Source organism: Cervus canadensis, chromosome 11, assembly GCF_019320065.1.
Source record: "Cervus canadensis isolate Bull #8, Minnesota chromosome 11, ASM1932006v1, whole genome shotgun sequence".
NCBI lineage: Eukaryota > Metazoa > Chordata > Mammalia > Artiodactyla > Cervidae > Cervus > Cervus canadensis.
The window spans coordinates 36,390,164-36,414,970 of NC_057396.1; the positions used below are offsets into that span (position 1 = coordinate 36,390,164).

Consider the following 24,807-nt stretch of genomic DNA (forward strand, 5'->3'; position numbering starts at 1 on the left):
AAACAAGCAATGAACAGAGACATTGGACCCTCCCCTCTGTCTCCCCAAAAGCAGGAAATAAGTCTCTCAGTGAAAGGTGCCCTCCTTGCATCTGCAGTTGGAAGAAGACCCTTACCACCAGAGATGGATAATTTAGGGTGGAGAAGTCTGTATACACATCTTGTTACTTTTAAAATTTACTTCCCCAAGCCCAAACTCTGTTTAGATTTTCTCCAAACCAATGTTTCTTTGTCCTGTCAATTCCTCATAAATTTATCATTTATCTAAAAAGTATGACAGATGCCTGCTTTGGCCACTTCTTAGGTCCAGTTTCTATGTGAACCTCAACACCATGAATTAAAAATTCATTTCTCTTTTCCTGTTAATTTGTCTTGTGTTGATATTATTTTCAGTCCAGTCATAAGAAGGGTAGCAGGGTAAGTTTCCTCCTGCATAACTGGTCTTGGACCATGTTCCTAAAAAAACAAAGTAAACCTTGCAAATGTGGCTGGAGGGGGCAAGTCCATGCAAATGGGCCCTTCTAAGGAATCTTCACCCATTTTGCTCTAGAACAAAAACCCTCCATATGAATTGGGTTCAGAGTCCAGCTCTTTCTCCTACCACTCAATGCAGGAATCCTTCTGCAGCATCTTGACTTACACTGTCTTCTGGCTAAATACCTTCAGGTATGGGAAAATCATTAGTCAATAAAATACTTACCATGTTCTGGGCAGATTTAAGTGTTAGAGAGTTGTATTACTCTTCTATTGCTGCTTTAACAAACAACCCCAAATTTAGTGACTTAAAAACAAAACCACTTTATGATTCTCTACTTCTGTAGGTGGGATATCCGATATGTATCTCACCCGGCTGAGATCACGGTTTTGGAGCTGTGTCCCTTTCTGGTGGATCTACTCTGGGGAGAGGTGAGTCTCTGTCTCCTTCAGTTTCCACAGTCCTGTCTCTCAGTCCCTTCCCTGCCATTTCAGAGGCCAGCAACACCAGGCTGAGTCCCCACATGGCCAGCTGTTAGCTCTCTAGACCTCGTCTTTCACCTCCCTCTGCTACTCTTACGGAAACTTGTGATTTCATTGGGCCCACTCACATAACCCAAGATACTTCCCTGCCTACTCTTAGCAACTCCTACCTCACTTTCCATGTATTGGAATACGTGCCCTGGCCCCATGAGAAGAACTTGGACACACCACTGCCTACCATACCCATTAAGTTGCCATTGGCTTCTCAGCAGCTTCCACCTAGAGCTCTGCTTTACGGAAGCACGCAGCCCTAAGAACAGTGCTGAAAGACAACCCGGCAATTCTCTTTTATTTCCCCCCTGATCTCACCTTTCCACACCCACTTCTCACCCATAAAGTTGTTCAGTTTCTATCAGCTTCCTAGGATCCAAGTTCCAGGCTTATTTTTAGTAAACTCCATGCTGATCTCCCTTCCACCTAGTCCAGAGACTTGAGAATTCTGACTCTGCATCTGTCCCCATCTTATTGCAGACACCTGATGGACAGCGGGCATCATTCCTTTGCATCTCATTGTTCTCATCTCTCAACTCAGAGAAGACCTGCTTCCAAAGGCCACCATGGTGACAAGAAGAGAGAACGCACACGAGACTCATCTGTATGCTGAAACATGCCAATAAATGGCCACGCCTATCAACCCGTGGACTTCAACACTGACCAGCACAGAGATGAAGCAGAGCCTCAAGTCAGATCTCCCGAGTGGGACCCAAAGTAGACGGTGGCTCATAATCAACAAGCAAGGTAAAAGCTTTCCTCCCAGAGTCAGTCTGAGTCCCTATCCACACTTATCAAGTAAGCAGCACAAACACAGAAATGACTTTTTTCAAACAGAAAAATAAGTAGTTTTTCCGATTTGTGAGTTTAAAACAAGCCTTAGGTTTTAGGCATAACTGCTTAAACGGGTACAAAATTACTATCTTTCCCACAAAGATATGATTAGAGATGTCATAAAATTCTGTCTGGAAGCAAAAAAAAAAAAAAAGGCAATAATTAATAAACACCTGGGGAATGAATTAAAGACTTGGGGATCTATTTGTGGACAGGTCCTGGAAAACAGCAATGCCAACCACAGAAAGCAGACTGCACTAGACAGCAAGGAAACGAAAAAGTGAAACATCACATTTCCCCAAATCCTTCCCTAAATAATCCTCTCTCACACTTGTTACTTCTGCAGCTGAAACACGTTAAGTTATCAGACAAGACTGTGGCTTGGTTTCTCCTCCATTACCTCTCATTCAGCAAGCGCATTTGTTCACATCTGTGTTCCACTGTTTCATGTTTTTGAAATTGGGGGAAAAAAAAAAAGCAATATTCTTCAAAGAATGATTCTTCCCATTTCATGGCTGAGAAAAATGAGATCTAACCCAGTTGTGCTGGATCCATACAGCAGGGAGGGCTGGACCAGGGGATCAACTCAGCAAAACCGCAGGCCCCTGGAAAGCTAGTTTCAGGTACCTGAAGGACAGGAAGTGAGCGTTAGGGTTGCAAGTGCAGAATGGAAGGGCGCAGCATTCGGCTGAGGACAACTCCTTTGTCACCAGCCTCTGAAAGAAAAGGCCTACAGGAAAAAAGAGGAAACAGATCAGCTCAAAGGCAGGGGCGCAGGTTGGGGTAGTGGGTCAGGAAAGGAGCAGGCCGCAGATGGCTCCCTTCCCACCCGTCTCTCCCTTCCCCCTGGGAGGGCCTGGAAGGGCTGGGCAGAATTACTTGGTTGCAAAAAAATGAAAACATCAAGAGGACTGTCCCTGACAAGAGACAGTATAATAGGCACTGATGGATGCAAGGGGACGCTGGCATTTTCAAACCACCACTTTGAACCTCTCCTCTTCATCCTCTTCGAGCAATGATCAAAGGACCAAGATTTCAAATTGTGAAGCAATTTTTTCCAATGGCAGCATCTGGCTCCTTGGCAGGAGGCGCTGGGAGCCGGGCCCTGTCATGGGCGTCCATCCAGGCCTGCCACATGGTGAGGCTCGGCCGCGCCGGGCACCACGCGGGCCTTGCAGCTGCTCCCCCAGGCGCCAAAGGACAATCGCTCTGCCCTCCGCCACGAGCCATCAGGCAGAGAAGTACTCCCGAAGCAGCCTGGGCAGGGGGTCTTGAGGTTGATGACTGCTCCACAACCCTCTCGCCTGACTCATTTGTAAGCATCTGCTCCCTGGCCACGACCCCTGAAGCCACCCCGAGTGGCTTCGGAGCTTGGGGTGCGGGAAGCTGGGATAAACGAGGGACGACCCCCCAGCAAGACTGGACTTGAGTTTGAGGAGAGTGAGAAAGCTGCCCGAAGGGCAGGGCGTCTTTGAGAGTGTTCATTTTGCCTGGTGCCCCGGCCAGACACAGGACAGAAGCTGTAGCTGTTTTAAATAAGAACAATAGGCATAAACTCAGCCCCTGCTCTCCAAGTTACTCCCCACTGATTATGGCATGTATTTACATCTACAGAATAGACGATTTTAAAAGACAACTGCCAAGAGCCCCTTCATAGCGCAGATTGGCACCCCTATTCGAATTTCATCAACATTTAGTACTTCAAAGAATCTTAAAAGCTTGCTCTAATTACAATAGGCACCATCTGAAAGACTGGCTGTTTGCATTGCAAATTCCTACAAATACTGGCATTCATTAAAAAAAATTTTCAATTAATATCACCCATACAACTTCAGGTAACTGCCACTGGTGACTTCACACAGTAGTTGGGATGAAAGAGCCAAGGTCTCAACCCCTAGGACAAAGCGGTGGCCCCGGCCAGTTGTCTCCAGTGGAGGCAGTTAATGAGTCCCGGGCGCCCAGCTGAGCTGGCCCTCCACCCAGCACATTCACCAGCTGTGCGAACACTGACCAGAGACCACCCTCTCCAGACCAGGAAACAGGGCCTTTTTCTGGTCTGGAGTTCTTGTGCATGAAAAGTCTTACACAGAACAATGACAACAAATCAATCAACTGATTAACAAGTGTAAAACTGCCAAATAAAATATAGGCTGCCTAGTTAAATCTGATGTTTAGATAAACCACATACTTTTTCATAGGGATAGGGACATATCACTATGTCCCAAAGATGACATGGGCTAGACACTGAAAAAGTATACACTGTTCACCGGAAATTCAAACCAAACTGGGTGGCTGGTATTTTAACTTGCTAAATCTGGTAACTCTTCCGACAATTCACCTTTACTAAAGAGCATAAGAAAAATCGGGACTTTGCTCAAATTTTCATTGCTGTAAGGAGACATGTCCAAAATATTTTTTGAGTGGGAAAAAAATGAAGCTTCTGAATAACACATGGAGCATAGCACTTTTTTTTGGTAAAAAACAAGTGGAGTATGTACAATGTTTGTGCATGCACATAAGAAGTCGAGAAAGACACAGGGTTTGTGGGAAGATCTCACTCTTCCTTCTAAAGTCTTTGGAACTGCTTGGAAAATTTAACAAGCTTCTCTTGCTTTTGTCACGTAGACAGTAAATTAGAATGCGAATGATGGGAGGGTAAGGTGTACCCTGAATCTCTACCCTCACAGGGAGAGGAAGTTTTGCATATCGTCAAGGGTCTATAAAGGTCCAAACGCCTAAGATCCTTGAAGGGTTTATGACTATAACCAGATTAATAAGTTGATTAACTCATTCCCTGGAAAACTGGGCCTGGAAATAAGCAGACACACACCCCGATAGTGCCACTTCAATTCTTTTCTTCTCAGGCTTTTCCCGGGGACGGTTACCAAGTAAAGTCAGCTGTGCCTCCATGAATGGGGTGAATGCCGGGTGGTGCGGGCGGACCACATGCATCTGCTTCCCCCCAGGCTTCCGGCTAGCAGCAGCTCTGGGGGGCTCCGTGGCTTTGTATCTCAGCCTGTAACTGCGGCAGGGAGCAGAGTTAAACAGCCCCATGCAGCAGAGAATGGATGGATCCCTGACCTTGGCTTTGTTAGCAACCACTGAGCCAAATGGTCCAGGATGGGAAGCAGGAGAGGAAGAGCTGTCAGATGGATTCTTCCATGAGGTTAAGGGAATTCCCAATTTAGATTCCGCCTAGATGTCCTGAAGAGTCCCAGGTTAAAAAAAAAAAAAAGTGTCTGTGGTGGGACTGAGGTGAAGGGCCTTCGGGAAAAGCACCGTCAGCTGCTGCTCCCATTTTTCCAGGCTGTCCTGTTCTGCCGTCTGTTCTCAGGGGATTCAGACTCTTTTAAATAATGTGACTGTCAGGCAGAGTATCTTTCCACTCTCAACTTGCACCATTCTCCTGGTTCTGTAAGGCCTGGCGGCCACTGGGACCCTCCAGCAACTCTCACTAGGATTCCTGGTCTCTGCACAACCCCTCCCCCGCAAACTCCTTCCCACTCTCCTTCCATTGATTAAATTTTCAAGAATCAGTTCAAATGCCACATCTTCGTGAAGCCTTCCAGAAAGTTCTCAAGCAAAAAGAGTTCCTCCTCTACCTATGTTTTCACATTTCCACTATAGCCCCTACCCTACAGTGCTGTCATTTATCTGCTGTGTCTGCCATCCCACACCAGACCCTAAAGTCTGCCTCTTACTCATGTCTGCTCCCTCAGCTTTCTAGTAGCAAAGTAGAGATCAACGAGTATTTGCTGAATGACTCACTGGTGATGTGTATATTCAACGCTAAAGCAAATGATTAAACTATTTCTATAAGAACCCAAATTCCAGAGAGAGCCTGGAAAGCTTTTGTGTGAATCCCTTGAGGTCTCCCCTCCACTGGCTTTCAGTAAGTTCCTTGAGAAAGATTAGTCAACAAACTCTCAGATGCCTAGGCTATCTGCCTATACAATCGGAGCTGGCCCAGGGGTAGTTATAGGACCCCATGTACAGCAATTCCTCTAGGTGTACGGAATGAAATCACTCTTCATCTAACAAATTAAAGAAAATAAACTGTTGAGAATCTGCTATATACATTGCACTACATAAACAAGTGTTACTGGATAGGATCCTTGCTCCCGGGGGAAGGCTTACAAAGAAGTTTAGGTCACTGGGCTGGGAAAACAGGAAGGAAGCAATAAAAGACTGCAGTCATTGCAGCAAGTGCTAACAAGCTCCAGATACCATTCTCATGAAATCAAACCAAAATGGGTTGGATGTGCAAGGTTACTAACTACCATTCCCCCTCATCCCTCGACATGAAATATCAGAACCTGCTAGCCAGAGATGATTTTTCAAAAAAAAAAAAAAAAAAACCAGACCTGGTGAAGACAATAAGAGAGTCACAGTCTACCAAAGATAATCTATTACATATTAGTCCCAGAAGTACCTCTGAATATGGTGGTGTTTCTTTTTAATCTTCCTTCCACTGCATCATTCCATCATTTCCTATTGTTCGTGTATTTTCAGAGTTTAACACCATTGTGAGATGAGACCAAAGTAGAGTGAAATGAAAATCTTGAACTGAAAGGCCCTTTTCTTACTGATAACAGTTTAAAACATGTGGGAAGCATATTATTCCATTTTGCTAACATCCTTTTCCATGAATAGCAACAGAGACATTTGGTCGCAAATGATAGACTCGAGTCTACAATTCTAGCCTAAATCACGCACAATCCAATTAGAAACAGGCTGAAACTCCAAAGGGGGGTCTATTTGGCCAGTTTACATGTGCACCCGATTTCTTATCCCTAAATAAAGCCCAGTTGTTTTATTTATAGTGCCTGTCATTTTGTCCAACAAATGTGATTTTGTTCCTACCAAGATAAAAGTATCTTCTAAAGGCTGCCTTCTTTCCAGATAACTCTTTTCCATTTCTGGTTTATAATATCTTCTCACATCTACTCCGGCTAGTAAAACTAGTCTTGCTTTTTCTTCCTCCAAAAAAGTAGGTTAAGAAAGTTGAATGACTATGAATATACTGTTAATTGTTTACACCGGATGATCATAATTCCAAGAATTTTAAAAAGCAAAACATAAATAGCCATTGGGTAACTTGGAGTCTATCCTGATTTCTAACATGCCACTAATTGATTTGAGAGAAAAAAAGAAGCATTGTAATTAAATGTATATTAAGAATTTGTCTCTTTTAATAACGATACAGATCCATACAATCTCATTTTTCATATTATTTTCTTCTTTATTATTCCAAATAAAGTTTGAGAGTAAGCCTTCGTTATCCTAATGATTCTGCTGAATAGTTTTTGACTGTAAGGTTTATAAGTAACATGTTAGGAATGTGTGGCTTTCTTTAACCAGTGGCGCCAAGCCTGACACTTCTGAGCACTGTTAAGACCGAGGAGAATTTTGAGGCCCCTCCAAAAATATTACTTTCACTGCATTTTTTATTCCCTTAAGTAAATTACTACTACTTAAGTAAACTATTCTACTTAAGTTAAGGAGGCTGAGCATAAGAATTGATGTTTTTGAACTGAGGTGTTGGAGAAGACTCTTAAGGGTCCCTTGGACTGCAAGGAGATTAAACCAGTCAATCCTAAAGGAAATCAATCCTGAATATTCATTGGGAGGACGGATGCTACAGCTGAAGCTCCAATAGTTTGGCCACCTGATGAGAAAAGCCGACTCATTGGAAGAGACCCTGATGCTGGGAAAGACTGGAGGCAAGGGGAGCAGGACACGACAAGAGGGTGAGATGGTTGAATGGCGTCACTGACTCAACGGACATAAGTTTGAGCAAACTCTGGGAGACAGTGAAGGGCAGGGAGGCCTGGGGTGCTGCAGTCCATGGGGTCACAAGAGTTGGACACAACTGAGCAACTGAACAACAGCAACAAAACTACTACATGGGGCTGGACACAAACTTCTTTTGAAAGTGAGCTGAGAGTTATACTTGGGTTTCTGTCTTTTAGGATGCATGACTGAATCACACCCACCTCTTCCAGCTTTGGGGACTCTCTGATCAATTCCAAAGCAGCTGACATTTTATCTTAAATTAGCTGCATTGTCTGCCATATCACTGGCAACCCATCTGCATGGATCTCAGTTCTGAAGCAAAGCACAGCTCTGTCCACTTGTGGGTGGACACCTTCCTTTCTTAGAGCCCACAGAGCATCTGATCATTATTTTAAAAGGAAATAAGAAGTATGGTTTTCTGCCAGTGCAAAATGCTGGCCTCACTAACCACAAATCTGGTTCCATACTCCTCCTCAATCATAATAACAATTTCAATGCTGCATCAAACTACATTTTTTCTGAGACACTTTAATTGGGGATTCAAATTTAAGCTACTAGTTTTTAGTTTAGTGTTAGTTGCTCAGTCGTGTCCGACTCTTTTCGATCCCATGGACTGTAGCCTGCCAAACTCATCTGTCCATGGGATTTCTCAGGCAAGAATACGGGAGTGGGTTGCCATTTCCTTCTCCAGGGGATCTTAGTATAGTAGTATACACAACTAGTGCAAGTAACTCAACTAAGGTGATAAGGAGGTGGTGAGATGCTTTCTCACAGATTATTAATGACAACATACCCTCTTTACTGGGGGTATCATAATTTAACCTTTTTATTAGACATTGATAATAAGGCTTTTAATGTGAGTGTGTGTAGGTATATGTGAGTTGGTGTGTAAAAAACCAAGTTGCTTTTTGAAAGTAGTCAAGCAGTTAGTGAATATACCAGGCATAAGCACACACTTGGTATTATTTAATCCCTGGGAGGTACATGTGATAACTCCTACTTTACACATAAAGAAACTGAGTCATGGATAGGCAGAGTTACTTCTGCATCGTGACACAGCTAATCAATGCCGGATCTGCTGGACTCTGGAATCTGTGCTTTCCACTGTGTCTGTGATGGAAGCCAAGGGCACCTGAAGTGAAGCAGCGTCACTTCTTTGTGAAGATCTGTCATTATGGGGCACTCGGGTGTCCGTTTACCCCGGCACCAACAGCAGTCTACTGTTTCCAAGAAGTTCAGGTTGGACTCTACTGTGGCTCTGTCATTCATGTGTGTTTCGGCGTCTGAGTCCTGGGGAGGCCAGTCAGTTTTCTGCTCTGAAGCCAGTGGAACGACCACTACATGGCAAAGAGCTGGGCCACAGAGTGGGCATTAAGTGCAGATACTTCAGGTGGACTCAGGGTTTCACCCACAGCAGACTCCTGAGCTGCTCTAGCCTGACCGAGCCCAGGTTGGACATGGAGCGATTAAACATATGAATAAACTAAGTCATCCTGCTGGTGATAACCTGGAGACTGCAGGTACTTTGAGAAAGAGGAAATAGGAAGGAGAAGAAAGGAGATGTGTGGGTAGGACCTCTGTTGAGATGTACTGAATTTACATGAAAACGAAAATCTGTGAAGCAAATTGCTAATATGAAAGACATTTTAAAGGGAAGGTTAAGCCTACTTAAGAAACACCCACTGGAAACACCGACTAACATTCAAGCACAGGGAGTCAAAGTCTAATTCACACTTTCTAAGTCTTTAGAGGAAGCCAATGAGATTTCAAACTGCAGCAAAGTGTAAACCTAATTCAAACTGCCTTTTCTCACTTATTGTAACATAGTTAGGACTGAATTTCTTCATAAAGGTTAAGTACTGCTAACAATTAATTATACTGAAGGAGTGATGTCTTTCATCATACTCATAGGAGAGCTCAGTTGTAATTCTAATTCTGCAAATCTTAATTTAATAAACTAATATCTAATCTCGTAGTAATTGTTTCTAAATCTGCACATCTCATACCTGCCACTACACTCTAAACATTTGCAAACCTAGACCTCGTTATTTGGGAATTAGTGACTGAAGGGCCCCGTCACTGAAAGCATTTATTAAAATCATCCTCTGTGTAAAATGGAAAATTTTACAAGCAAAAACAAAACCTTTCTAATATCAATAGTTTCCATTCTACTTTATAGTCAAACAACAAGCAAGTTATAAGAAGTCTTATTAACATTAAAAACCAACACTTTAATTTGAAAGCACTGAAAATGGTTTATTTTTATCTTACCCTATTATTTTCTGATTAATTTTAATTTATTTGGGTAGAACAGCCTCTTTTATATCTTTCACCATAGTGGTTCTCAAACTTTTTCATCTTGGGGCCCCCTTTTCCACTCTTAAGATTTATTGAGGGTCTCAAAGAGCTTTTGTTTCTGTAGGTTATAGCTATCGATATTTTCTATATCAGAATTGTAAACTGAGAAAGCTTTAAAATATTTAGTACCTGCTTTAAAAATAATATTAAGGTTATTTTATATTAACACACATCTTTTTTAAATTGGCCATACCTATATTTTAAAAAACAAAAATCAGTGAGAAAGGCAGCACTGATTTGCATTTTGCAATACTTAATGTGTGGCTTAATGGAAAATACCTAGATTCTTCTTCTTCTTCTAAATTCTTATTCTTCTTCTGCTTCTAAATTCAATTTGTCATGATTTGTCCTTCAACTTTTGGTTGAAATACCTGAAGAAAATCCAGCCTCACATAAACACGTGGCTGGGAAAGGTAAGACTATTTTAATAGGCTCTTCAGATAACTGGCCATTTTTCTTTGACACTAAATCAAAACTTGACAAGCAGTGGTTTCTAAAGGTTAGCTGCAGTGTGGAGTCTGAAACCCTCAATGAACTTTTCATACTGTTAAATTAAAACCCATTGGTTTATCTTGCACAGTATTAAAAAAAAAATCACACTTTTTAATATGACTATGGATCCCATCAGAAAAGTCATAAATGTTGGGAAGCCATCAAGTTCACCAGTGTGGATACAAATTTTCCAAAATTCTTATTTTTATTTGAAAGTTCAAATTTTATCTTTGACAACAAATATCAGTTGTTTTCCTTGACGGAGCAGGCAGGTTTGTCGCATCCATTTTCAGTGTGTGCTCTCGGTCTAAGATGTAATAAACTTTCACAAATGACACTCTTGGTTTCACCAATTCTTTTTTTTAATTTAAACTGTGCATGCAACCCAGTCTGATTGATCCAAGGCTTTAGCAGTTTTACCCTATAACACTGGAACCATCAGTATGCATATCAGCAGAATTCAAAAAGAAAATAACATCTCAGTGTCATAATTAAAGTAGTTTTGATCTTGTTGGCCCATTGAAAGGCTACTGAAGAACCCCCTATGGGTCTACAGGCCACACATTGAAAACTGTAGTGTTACCATATAACTGGCCCCCAACCACCATTCAAGTCATTGGTGGCAGTCACTAATTTAGGAAAAGGAAGTGACTGTTACTGCTTTTTCAGGGTGTCCACATGTATTACCAATCCTGAGAACATTAATTTAAGTAGAAGGCTACTTCCACAATCCAAATTCAATACGGAAGCATGACAAATGAAATCCAGTTACCACACAAGGATTAAAAAAACAAAACAAATTAAATTGAATATGTAAATTTTCTCCCAAGGAATTTCAAACATGAATTTTTCCTTAGTCTGTTTGTTCTGCCATTTGTGGAGTGTGTGTGTGTGTGTGCGCGCGTGTGTGTGTGTGTGTGTGTGTGTGTGCGTGTGTGTGCGTGTGTGTGGGCGCGCGCGCGCGCCAGGCACTTGCGTAGCTCTGGAGACATGAAGAATGACACACAGACCCTGTAAGCAGGGTCCCGGGGGCAAAAGAAACCAGAAAACAGGGCAGAGCCACTTTTCAAACGGATCTGATTTCAAGCTCCAGGTCTCCACCTGTCCTTTGTAATCTCTGCATCTCTATTTTCTTAGTTGGATACGAAGCAAATTCCACTTAACCCTGGGAGGACTGTAGGAAAAGCACGTGATGCCTGAGCCCAGCGCACAGCCCACCGCATGCATTCGATCAGTGTGGCCACACAATGAGTAAGGAGCCTGGTGTCCAGAGAGGAACGGGACACACATCCCAGTTAACTGTGACCCAGCCTGGGAACTGAGGCAGTACACAATGCAATGAGACTAAGAGAAAAATTAGTACATTATTTATGAAAGGAAGAGGTGATAATAAAGAAGCCACCATCTCAAAAGGAGGGCAAGGAGGAAAACTGTACAAAGTCCATCCAGACACACACAAAGGCCGGCTGTAGGATGGACAGGAAGCACAACACCTGGAACCAGCTCCTTCGGGACCTTTAAGGCCATGCTGAGAAGCGCAAACATTTGAAGCCATTTTCTTTTTATTCTCGTCAAAACCGAGGAGTTATAAACGCTCAAGGCCAGCAAGTTCTCTGGTCTAAGCCCCCAGGACACACCCCTGACCCCACAGCAGTCCTCTGGCTCAAGCCTGACCAGCGGAGAAGGGACAGCAGAGATCTCCTCGGAGGCTAGGGGACAGTCCCAGCAGCTGGAGGAACGTGCCCTTGGTGTCTGAAAGCACAAATGAGGCACGCAATAGGCAGAGCCATTTCGTATTCTCTCTGACCCTTAAAGTCTTGCAGCATGTCTTTATCTTCACCCAAGTCCCTCCTCTGCCTCGGGTCCTAGGCTCCCATGGAATTTATAGGTCGCTTTGCTTACTGGGCTTTTCTGATGGCTCAGACGATGAAGAGTCTGTCTGTAATGTGGGAAACCCAGGTTTGATCCCCAGGTCGGGAAGATTCCCCTGGAGAAGGAAATGGCAACCACTCCAGTATTCTTGCCTGGGAAATCTCATGGATGGAGGAGCCTGGCAGACTGCAGTTCACGGGGTGGCAAAGAGTTGGACACAACTGAGTGACTTCACTTTGCTTACTGGACTGAGAACCAATAGAGAGTCTAGTGCCCTGCGTCTGCCATTGTGACTCCAGCCATCTGCGAGGTTTCTTGTCATTGCACAACTGAGTTCTTAAAGCCAAGGGGCCACCTGTCTCTCTCGGCAGGGACGGCAATGTTGCCTGGGTCCTCATGTGACTGTGCCACGTGGCCTGCGTGAGGACGCCCACGGCACTAGTGTGTGATCCCCTAGTGATCGGGCAGATCAGTCAGTGGGAACCCACAACCACTGCAGCTCTGCCCTCGGGTGTAGGACGCGACCATTCAGACAAAAATGACTGAAATAACAGCAAGGTCTTACTCACCCAGAATTTTACGAGGAAGAAGGCATTTTGAGGGCCCTTTCCAAACAGTTCCTTTAAGCCACCCTTCTTTTCAGGAAATTTGTCATAAATCTGACGAATGTCCACTGATTCGAGCAACGGGTCACTGTAAGAATGGTTGGCGTGCCCGATGTGCACGAAGAGGTGTTTGTTGTACTGCAAGAAACCAACAGAAACATTCCCATTACAAACCCTATGGTCAACCCAGGACACAACCATCTCGAGCTGCATAAAGAGTGGTGGTCTCGAAATCCTGGAGTCCCTCCTTCAACAGCCTCAGGTCTGTGCCTTTGAAAAGATGATGATATTAAGAAAAGTCATTACAGCTCAGGGTTAAAACAATCATTGTCTATTATTGACAAGGGCATATGTTCTTCCCAAATGCCTAAAAACGTCTTTTTGTAGATACAGTAAGAAATGACTTGTGACCCAATTACCAAACCTAGAAACAATTCCATTACCCAGTTTTCCCCTGATCAACGGAAAATGACAGTGACTATTTCTGGAGCACATCATTTACAGTGAAAGCCCAATAAGAAGTATGGGTGGTTCAGCTGATGCCATCACCCAGAAAGCACTTGTTGCTCCAGTTCCCTTAGCAATAGCAAGAATGCAGTACTCTGAGCAACAGTACCCACTTACTTCTTCCAGCAGGAATAAGAGAGCGGAGTGTCTTTCTCATATGTCCCCTTAGTGACCAATCTAGCACTTCTGCATGAGGGCTGGTCAGTATGTGAATGTCAGTGCAAAGCTACAGTCATGGGTATAGATCATGGAGAGGACTCACAGTGCAAGGCTATACAGGATCAATAAAAAAAGAACACAAGTTGCTCATCCACAAAAAGTGAATGAAACAACTCAAAACCCTCTCACGTCACTTAAATAATAAATGAAAACCTTTTCTTCTCCTTGCTTTGGTATAAGACAGGGTAAACTGGACCACAAAGGAATGTGGCAAACAACAGGCTCTCAACCAGGCTGCAGCAGAATCACCAAGGAACATTTAAAAATCATCAAAGCCAGGGTCCCACCCAGGCTAGACTGGCATCTCTGAGAATGAGGCCAGGCATCAGTTATTCTTAATACTCCCTTGATGAATTCCAATACACAGCCAAGTTGGAGAACTACTGGCCTAGACCTTATACACAGACCCCCCATGCCTGCCTCTTCTACTGAATAGGCAGTAAAACCAGCCTAATCTGACACCAAAACATCTGGCGTGCAGAGGGTCCTGGGAGCTCAGAACATAATGGGATTCGTAAGAGAAACCCATGTCACCATTCTCCCAACAGTCTGCATTCACTTTTCGAGTTTACATTGGCATTTCTCCAACTAGAGTCCTTCTGAGTACTAACCCCATCAGTTCAGTACAGTTCAGTCGCTCAGTTGTGTCCAACTCTTTGCAACCCCATGGTCTGCAGCACGCCAGACTTCCCTATAAATCACCATCTCCGGGAGCTTGCTCAAACTCAAGTCCATCGAGTCAGTGATGCCATCCGACCACTCATCCTCTGTCATTCCCTTCTCCTTTTGCCTTCAATCTTTCCCAGCATCAGGGTCTTTTCTAAAGAGTCAGTTCTTCAAATCAAGTGGCCAAAGTATTGGAGCTTCAGCATCAGTCCCTCCAATGAATATTCAGGACTAATTTCCTTTGGGATTGACTGGTTGGATGTCCTTGCAGTCCAAGGGACTCTCAAGAGTCTTCTCCAACACCACAGTTCAAAAGCATCAATTCTTCGGTGCTCAGTTTTCTTTATAGTCCAACTCTCACATCCATACACGACTACTGGAAAAACCATAGCTTTGACTATACGGACCTTTGTCGGCGAAGTAATGTCTCTGCTTTTTAATATGCTGTCTAGGTTGGTCATAGCTTTTCTTCCAAGGAGCAAGTGTCTTTTAATTTCACGGTTGCAGTCACCATCTACAGTGATTTTGGAGCCCGAGAAAATAAAGTCTGTCACTGTTTCCACTGTTTCTCCATCTATTTGCCATGAAGTGATGGGACTGGATGCCATGATCTTAGTTTTTTGAATGTTGAGTTTTAAGCCAGCCTTTTTCACTCTCCTCTTTCACTTTCATAAAGAGGCTCTTTAGTCCCTTTTCACTTTCTGCCATAAGGGTGGTGTCATCTGCATATGTGAAGTTATTGATATCTCTCCTGGCAATCTTGATTCCAGCTTGTGCTTCATCCAGCCCGGCATTTTGCATGATGTACTCTGCATATAAATTAAATAAGCAGGGTGACAATATACAGCCTTGACGTACTCCTTTCACGATTTGGAACCAGTTTGTTATTCCATGTCCAGTTCTAACTATTGCTTCTTGACCTGCATACAGATTTTTCAGGAGGCAGGTAAGGTGGTCTGGTATTCCCATCTCTTTAAGAATTTTCCACAGTTTGTTGTGATCTACACAGTCAAAGGCTTTGGCATAATAAATAAAGCAGAAGTAAATGTTTTTCTGGAATTCTCTTGCTTTTTTGATGATCCAACGGATGCTGGCAATTTGATCTCTGGTTCCTCTGCCTTTTCTAAATCCAGCTTGAACATCTGGAAGTTCACAGTTCATGTACTGTTGAAGCCTGGCTTGGAGAATTTTTAGCATTACTTTGCTAGTGTGTGAGATGAGTACAATCATGTGGTAGTTTGAACATTCTTTGGCATTGCCCTTCTTTGGGATTGGAATGAAAACCAACCTTTTCCAGTCCTGTGGCCACAACTGAGTTTTCCAAATTTGCTGGCATAGAGTGCAGCACTTTCACAGCATCATCTTTTAGGATTGAAATAGCTCAACTGGAATTCCATCACCTCTACTAGATTTGTTCGTAGTGGTGCTTCCTAAGGCCCACTTGACTTTGCATTCCAGGATGTCTGGCTCTAGGTGAGTGATCACACCATTGTGGTTATCTGGGTCATGAAGATCTCTTTTGCATGGTTCTTCTGTGTATTCTTGCCACCTCTTTTTAATATCTTCTGTTTCTGTTAGGTCTATACTGTTTCTATCCTTTATTATATGTATTTTTGCATGAAATGTTCCCTTGGTATCTCTAATTATATTGAAGAGATCGCTAGTCTTCCCCATTCTACTGTTTTCCTCTATTTCTCTGCACTGATCACTGAAGAAGGCTTCCTTATTCCCATAGGGAATATTCTTATATTCTCATAAGGAATGAGAAGTCCCAAATAAAAGAAGGCTGCTCCAAGCTTCTTTTGTACAAAAGAAGTGCACACACTGTACAAGCAGTCTGTGTGCTGAGAGACGAGTCTGGGCTCAGTCTGCTCCAGCCCAAAACGCTGTGTTATTTCCAATCAGCCATGACACTGGGTTAAGTCTCCCCAGCCTCTACACGGGGACAGTGGTGGTGTCCACCTCTCAAGGGGGCTGCAGGGATTCCCAACGAAGTACTGCATATTAAGGCTTACTGGATCACCTCCATTCAACAAAGAGTAGACACTCAGTAAATGTTAGCTACTATTATTTCTCACAAAACCTCTCTGCTTTGAGGTTCACAGTGAATATAACAAGTTAAAAACACTATGAAACACTGTTCAACTTTCTATAGCCTAAAGTTTTCCAAACTTGTTTGGTCACAAAACCCTATGAATGTATCCTGCAGAAGTGCTGATTTACACCCATGACCTGCCGCCCACCCTGTGGATCTCTGGCCACAGTACCGAAGAGCAGGAGGGCCAACACCCCAGCTGATGCCAGCTGTCCCCAGCCACTGCACGTACAAGGAGTGTGGCCAAGACCTAGTACCTTCTGATCAACACCAGAGTCACCTTGACCAAGACTTCCCAAACCCTCAAAGGTGTCAGGTGACATGAAAAAGAAGAACTTCGAGCTCTGACAAGGACCCCGCCTCTATCCCAGCTGGATTTCAGGATGGACCGAGTCCTGGACACAGGCATGCAAGAACAGAATATGCTGTGCTCGAGGGGAACTTTTGAAGCAAAGCAGGAGCCACCATCATGATAGGGAGGTAAGGTTATGGGGAGAGGTGAAGTGCCTCTCTCTGATCTTTTAAAATTTTTCTCAAATGTTATCACATCATCTTTTCAATTGTAAGCAAACCAAAGCCCACAGAAACACCTGGGGCACCGATGCTGAGGCACTTCCAGTCTCATTTAGAGGGTAAAAGCAGAGAAAACAACACAGGAGAGGCGGGGAACACAGACACTGGTGCAAGGTCCCCAGAGATGAGGAAGGGATGTCTTGTGTCTGCCCCTCTGCTGGTCACCTAGTCCCCGCCAGTACAGGAGCAGAGGCAAAGGCATTGTTCCTCCATTATCCAAACTGGCTGTCTGTATGTCTATCACCCAGCCCTTATTACTCACCTCTGACTGCAGCAAGTTCCGAGCCCTGCCAGACTCTGAGAGGCACCACTTTGGTCACTTGCTGTGGTGTCTATTGGCACTGAGTTTATGGGAAAGAATGGAATACAAACAGAGCCTTGGGGACATCTATGAATAGAATCTGAGTCTGCTAAGCACACCTCACTCCCTGCTCTTCCACCTCGCCAGCCTCCATGGGCCAGGGCAGAGTTGGGGTGAAGTTACAACTCTTGGAACACAAGGACCACAGCCTGGACCTCCAGGGGTCAGAGATCAGGAAAGTGAATGGAAGGTAAAATTTACCATTCTTCAGTGGGCCCACTCCAGTATTCTTGCCTGGAAAATTTCATGGCAGGCTATAGTCCATGAGGTCACAAAGAGTCGGCCACGATTGAGCGACTGAGTCTATCGCTCAGTATATCAAGGAAGTTTATCTGAAAATCAACATGCTGAGTGCACGAGCACTCTAGAACCAGATAAGAACCTGAAATCTCAGTTTTCGCCTGTGTACAGTGGGGATCTATGACCGTCATATTGAACAGGTTGGAAGATTAAAGGAAATGATGCACAGAGGGGGTTCTGGCCTAGGGCCTGGGCATACAAGAAGTGTTCAATAAATCGTAGCTGCTAAGACTACTGTTATGGTGGTTTATTATGTGAGATTAACTAGATCCTGGGGTAGAAGCAAAAGAACTTTCCTGCCTTAGCTATCCCTCCTGCCTAGCAAAGAAAAAAATAAACACAAATAAGCCAAGAGCTGGGAGCAAGTTGTGGAGCCGCATGACTGTTCAGAGCCTTGATTATGGCCCACTCCTTACTAGCGGCTGGAGTGCGGGCCTCTCACCTACGTCTGCAGGAAGAAAGGAAGCCGTGTCTGTTCAGTGTTTGTACAATGCGCTTTCGATATATGTGACCTCGGATAATCCTTGCCTCCCAACGGTACTGTAGGCGGGTTTTATTAAAGTCACTTTCACAGATGAGGAAATAGAAGCTCAGAGATGAACAGATTTGCCTGAGGTCACACATCCAGGAATAGTCCTGAAGTTAAGAAGAAAACTTGGATCCATTGCTGCACACATCAACTGCACGGTCTCCAGGAGAATATATAAATGCCTAGATCCTTCTAACTCAGATCTACTTTTTCTGAAAGTTGATTTGAGAAAAAAAAAAGAAAAGAAGCTGAATAGCGTTTTCCAAATTCTGAGAAGTGAAATTACAATTTGGGACACACGTTGACTCACAGATTCATCAGATAGAGTCTTCAAAGGTTTCTGTCCTGAGGAAGTTACCTTTGTGCCCAAGTCGCTGAAATGAACTGAGAACGGGCAGGCTGTCTTTGCCAAAGGCAATCAGGCACTGCCTCCCCAAGGCTGGTGACTTGAAACCAAACCCTGACTGTTGGCATTCGAGTAGCTTTATTCCTGCCAAGAGATGACTTTGTTTCTAAGAATACAAAGGGCTAAAGAAGGCGTCCTGGAGGCTGCAGCAGTGGAACAAACAGACATCCCTCTCTCCTTAACTCAACCTGGCCAGGTTGAGGAATCCCTCTGTCCCCACATCTAGAAGGATGAAAAGAAAACACCTATCTGATACGTTTGGGTTCAAATTTTAACAAAATTAAAACCCTAAAAACTCTCTGGTGAGGTCTTACCTCCCATCCTGCCAGATCTCCTTCTAAGGGAAAAAGGTTAGGGTGGAACCTCACTTCTCTCCCTTCTTCCCAAATAAATCCTGTTTTCTTTCCAGCAGTGATGGTTGTCCCAAAACTAACGATGAAAACAAAACCAAAAAAGAGCCGTTCTATCCTATGTGGCAGAAAACAAATATTTACACAAACAACAACAACGTCAACAAAAAACAATCCCAAGTGTGTGGGGGAATGTACAAGCAGAAACAGGGCGAGTGTCAATGAGTTACATCTATCAAAGTCTGAGACTAAATTTCCTTTGCATCCAAAGTAGAGGTTAACACTGGCTTGTTCAATTACAAGAAAGTCTCCCACGTGCTCTGTAGACATGCTGGTTATCAACATATCAATACAGCAACAGAAAAGGTACTCACTCTGCATATTTCTTTCTGGATTTCATACCTAAAAGGCGTGTGACCTTTCACACACCTAAGGTCCATTATGTACCAGGCACTGTCGGGCACAGGGAATCCATGAACTAATAGTACAAACAGCGTGTCTCCTCGAAGAACCTGTATGGAGCCAGGTTTTTGCCTCTGCAGTCAGAACCATTGGCCATCCATTAAATACATGTTCTCAAAGATTTCTATAGAGAAGATTGGGATAAGGACAGTCAACATTCCCTTTCCTGTATATCAAATGACTTTTGTCAGCACTTACCTGCTCTTTTTATATGGATGTCCATATTCTCCAGCACTAAACATATAGTGTTATTCATTAACAAGGAGAACATATGTGGAATTTACCTTGAAAATGTGGACAAAGGTTCATAAGCTTAAGATGAAAACCAAGTTATCCATCACATGTGTGAACAGAACACACTCCCAGATTTGTCAGGTTTCAGAAAATTGTCCTTCCTCACAACTATTCTCAGATAGCAACAGGAGGATATGTTCTTTTAAAATGAGAGAGTAAAACGAAAAAAGACGGGAGATGAAGCGGTAGCACAAGCGGTAACAAGCTGGACCACAGCTGGGCTTCTGACCTGGACGACAGCCAGTCCAGGGTGGACAAGGACCTAGAAGCTGGAGGGCTCCTAAAGGGGCTAGAGACGGAGTCCCTGACCTAGCTGACCATCGGGAGAAGAGTTTGAGAATTCTATTAGACACATGGGGGATGAGTCTGTGTAGGTATATACAAACTGAACAAACAAAGGCAATGACAAATCTCAGGAAAAACAAGTTTTAGAATCAACAAAATGACTTTCATAGTAAAAATACTAAGTGCTAAACCAAAAATTGTGAAATAACCATATTGGAGGGGTGGGGATGGAGGTTGTAGGGGTCATGAGCTAAATTCAGAGAGTTAAGTCCTGGTCTTCCACAGTAAGAAGTCAACAGATAAGGTCTCAAATCGTGGACTGAGATAGGTAGTGTAAGTACGTTGCTTAGAGATACGAAGCGAATATACAAAGCAAGGGCTGAAAGGTTGCAGGCAGCTGTCCTAAGGAGGACTGGGAGGAGGGGGGGGAGTGGGAGATGGAGCAGGGCGGGCAGGGTACAGCTGCTTTTCCTTAAAGGCCATGCCTGGGGTTTGATTGGGCTTACACATGAAGCACATCTATTACTTTATTAAATTAAATAAGCAGCCAATCCAAAGCTATCCCGAACAATCATGGAGTTTCGTGAGGAAAGAACTATAAAGGGAAACAAAAACACACACAGTCGTGCTCCAGGATGTTTATTCTAGTTGGCCGCAAGTTCCCTGGACCCAAAACGAGGGTGAGATCAGAGCCTTCCTCCGGCTCAAGACACTCAGGATGACCGAGCAGGAGCTCGGACCCTTGTCTGCCTGTAGGGTTTACCAGAAAGCCTGACATTGACCCGGGGCAAATCCTGCTGGGCAGAGACGACTCCCACTCAGCTGCCCCTGCCACAAATCTAATACACAGATTCCTATTTCAACTTGGGGAAACGTTCATTTTCTTCTTTGATTGCATAATCCCTCCAGTTATTCTTCACAGCAGTTGTAAACAGTGACAAAGGTAAATGTAATCCTAAAATCTCCACAGAGTGACTTGCAAAGGGCTATTTAGCTACCCTGGGGGATTAACAAAGGATGTTCACCCCTCCTCTAAGGTAGTTCTAAGAGGTCACTTTCCTTCCTGGTCTCTGCCTCTCCTTCTCTCTGCTGCTTAGGGAAGTTGCCGGGGGCAGGGGGGCAGAGGGCCAAACACTGGACTCAAGCACCAGAGTCAGACGGGGTCTGGGTCTGAATCCTGGCGCCGGCCTTGCTTCCTAGCTGAGTCATCTGGGAGGGTGCTTCCATCCCTCTCCACATCCGTAATCCAGGGATAATAATAGTATCTACCTCGAAGGAGTGTCACGAGGCTTAAAGGAGATCACACATGGAAGATCCACAACGCTGTACCAAGCATGCAATTCTTCATTATTATTATTGTTGCTATTATTATTTCCCCCAATAGTCATGATGTGTCTGTACTCTGGGTGAGATTACCTGAAATTATGGCTGTTCCTTGACTGTATTAGGTCCTATACTGTAAGGTGGCTGGGGTGCAGGTGACATGCACTCAAGGCCTTGAGGGATCTGGCCCCTGAATTTCTCCCAGTGAAGAATGCAAAGTCTGTCCTGGCAAGTGGGGCTGGGGCAGATGAGACAAACCAGAACAAACAACTCCCAGAATGGCCACTAGAGTTTAATTTTCTTTTCTCTCTCTTTTTTTTTTTCCCAAAGAGCTGCTAATTCATTCTAATCCAGAGCCCTCTGATGAGGCAGTTCACTTTTTTCTGCAAAAGGAAAGGAAAAGCCCCAAGAATCTGCTGGCGCTTGGCATCTCAGAGGCTCCCATGGACACGCCCCAGCACTGCACTACACAGTCTGAACTGAAGATGGCGGTGTTTCCCTAAACTTGTTCCAAAAATTCCAAGTATTTGAAGAACGCTGTAAAACCTTAAAAAATGACTGCTGTCAAATAATACCAGGAGAAAAATTATAATCCACTTAGGAATTTAAAGAAACCAAGACAAATAACTCATGTCAAGGGATGCTAATGTACAAGTTGAAACAGGACAAGGACAAATCACCTACATTTGCTTCCTGTTAAGTTCCTGCCTGGACAGTCTGCTCAGACGCCCCCCAGAGCAGCCTGGGCAAACTGCGATGACCCCGGGGCCCTACAGGGGCAGGCAGTGGCTGCAAGACCAGGCCAAGGGGAGTGACCTGCATCTTTGGCACCTGTTGGGGTAGGAGGGCTGCGGGGCTTGCTCACGATCCAGCAGGCTCTCTCCTCAGCTTCTGCTCAGAGGCACCAGCCCTGCTCTGGCCACTTGGCCCCGAGGTGCTGGTCGCTCTCTTCCCTGTGCTGTTTCCAGAAAGAAACATCACTGGAAACAAGAAACAAGGAACAAATAAGTCCTTCCTTCCTGGACCTCACCCCAGGATCACCAGCTCACTCCACCTCCCCATTCCAGCACCATCTCCAGAGAGCGGCCACTGTGCTCTTAGAAGGGAGTCTTCCGCACACAAGTGTAGCTGTGAGAACCCACTGGCTGACTGCAGGGACCGCGACCAGGAAGGCACGCGGGCGGGGTGCTGACCTGCCAAGGAAAGCAAGTGGAGCCTGGCTGGGCCTCTGTGAAACGCCCATAAAACCCAGCTCTCCAGATGCTTTCAATTGCCTCATCCCCAGATGGTCATGAATAAAGAGGTGAGCGTCCAGAGAAGCTCAGACATGGACGGCAAACCACCCACCTTTGCTACGAGAGGGTGAGACTGGCATGGAGAAGCTGACGGGAGAGCGCGCAGTCATGCAGGCCAGGGCGACCACAGCGACCCATCACCTCCAGCACCAGAGAACCCTCCGTCTCCTGTGTCCTACTGGAAGGCAACGCTTGGTAAGACATAGGAGAAAAAGCGGGGAGAGGCATAGACAGGGCACAGCCACCCATCAGACCCGCTGCAGTCTTCCTCTCTCGATCGGGAAGGACAGATGTGCTCTCAGACCATTTATTCAAAGCACGTGGTGCATACATTAAGAACACGGGTTGGAATCCAGGCTCCGCTATTTCTGGGCTGTGTGTGGCCTGAGGCAAGTTGCCTAACCTATCTGGGCCAGGGTAGCCTCATCTGCACACAGAGGTGACACCTGGCCTGCTTATCTCACCGGTCAATGGGAAGGTCAAATGAAACTGTAAATATGACAGTTCTGTGTGAGCCTTAGGAGCTCACAGATGCTAGTATGCAGGTTAATCATTAGTGAGAGTCACACAAAAACCATGAACTGGGGGAGAGAAAGAGCCTCCTTTCTGAAGGACCAGAAACCAAATCTGCCCAAAGAGCTGTTTCCCCGTGAACACTCGACCCTGCTCTGAGAGGCAGCGACTGCCTTAGCAAGCACTGCGGGGCTTGGAAGCTCCTCCAGAGAAAACCTGCCATCTTTCACTCTACCCAGGATATAGAAGAGGATCCTCCCGGCCCATAATCTAGAATCTAATAAACCCTGCTTCTGATCTCACCTCTCTGGTCAAATCCCCACACAAGCCACCCAACTCTTCTTTCTGCCACTGGTCTCACCAATGTCCTATCTTCTGAGTTGCCCTGGTCACCTTTTCCAAACCAAAGTCAACATCTGTAAGATCTGACAAAGAAATTGAATTGATCTGTGAATTGAGGCCTTTGAAAGAAGCAAGAAAAACATGAAATCATTCTTAGGCCCACTTTTAACCAGCTGCCCAATATGGAAAAGAATTAGGTTATCGGCAGAATGTATTTGCAGAACTTGAGTGCAAGGCTCCCCCAGAGGATAGAACTTGGGCCCCCCTCCCCAGGCTGTGAAGACTGCTGACTCACTCCCCATGTTCAGGAGGTCCCAGGCTTTTCTGCCGCTCCATTCATTTAGCATTAAAGATTAGGAAACAGATCACTCCAGATTGCAAAACTCCTCGCCTTCCAGTTGAGGACCTGCCATCGTCCACCATTCAGGGATTCTCTCCTCCTGTGAAGCCAAGTCAAGTGTCTTTACTTTTCTTTCTCCAAAAGTCCTGATCACCTTCTTTCACTGGCTGCGCCAGGGTGAAGGGCCCTGCTGCATCTAGCCTGGGCTTGAGGAGCTCGAGACTTTGAAGGGCAGCTGTTTTTGCATTTGAGTAATTTTTAATTTCTTCAAAAATACAGTGACATTAAGAATACAAAGTAGAGTCAAACTCTGGCTCAGCCTCCTGCTGGTGGTGGAACTTGATCACATTCCTTAATGTTCCCGAGCTTCCGTTTTGTTACTGAGAGACTGGACGTGAGAAGAGTATCTGGGTCAAATGCTCGGAACGTGGTGCTCACAACACAGGTCAGCAAGAGCTGGAGGTTACCCTGATGGCTGTAACTCAGGGAGGTTTTCCCTAAGTGAGCCGAGGTGTGCGCTCCCTGCTCAGGTCTGTTCCTGCGACCACATCACAGAACTTTGCTTCTTCCCCAAAGCAGAGCTTCTTCAAAATCTAAAGAAAGCAAACTCTGACCCCACCCTCTCCATCCCAAAGGTTGCCCTTCTCTGGCTGTGTAACTCCTACCTAACTGAACCCCTCACACACTCTCTCCTGAGATCACGGTTGACATTAAACACACTGCCTTTGCCTCAAAGATGTAGCTGAGCTGCCGGGCAGCTGGAGGAACCTGCTCTGCCCCAGGGAGCGGGTAGAGGGAGCTCACTATGTTTTCCCTAGTGGTTCAGATGGTAAAGAATCCTCCAGCAAGGAAGAAGACCCAGGTTCAATCCCTAGGTCGGGAAGATCCCCTGGAGAAGGAAATGGCAACCTAATCCAGTATTCTTGCTTGGAGAATTCCATGGACAGAGGAGCCTGGTGGGCTACAGTCCATGGGCTCGCAAA

The 24,807-nt window shown here is 44.8% G+C and overlaps 1 protein-coding gene across 9 annotated transcripts in view; it reads right to left on the bottom strand.

Moving 5' to 3' along the window:
- TEAD1 (TEA domain transcription factor 1) overlaps window positions 1-24,807 on the bottom strand; it is a 381,458-nt gene that overhangs the window by 29,234 nt on the left and 327,417 nt on the right. For all 9 annotated transcript variants that reach the window (XM_043481323.1, XM_043481325.1, XM_043481326.1 and 6 more), the window contains one exon: window positions 12,929-13,102. In XM_043481323.1, the coding sequence (XP_043337258.1) occupies window positions 12,929-13,102 (174 nt within the window). The remainder of the gene's footprint in view (window positions 1-12,928; window positions 13,103-24,807) is intronic.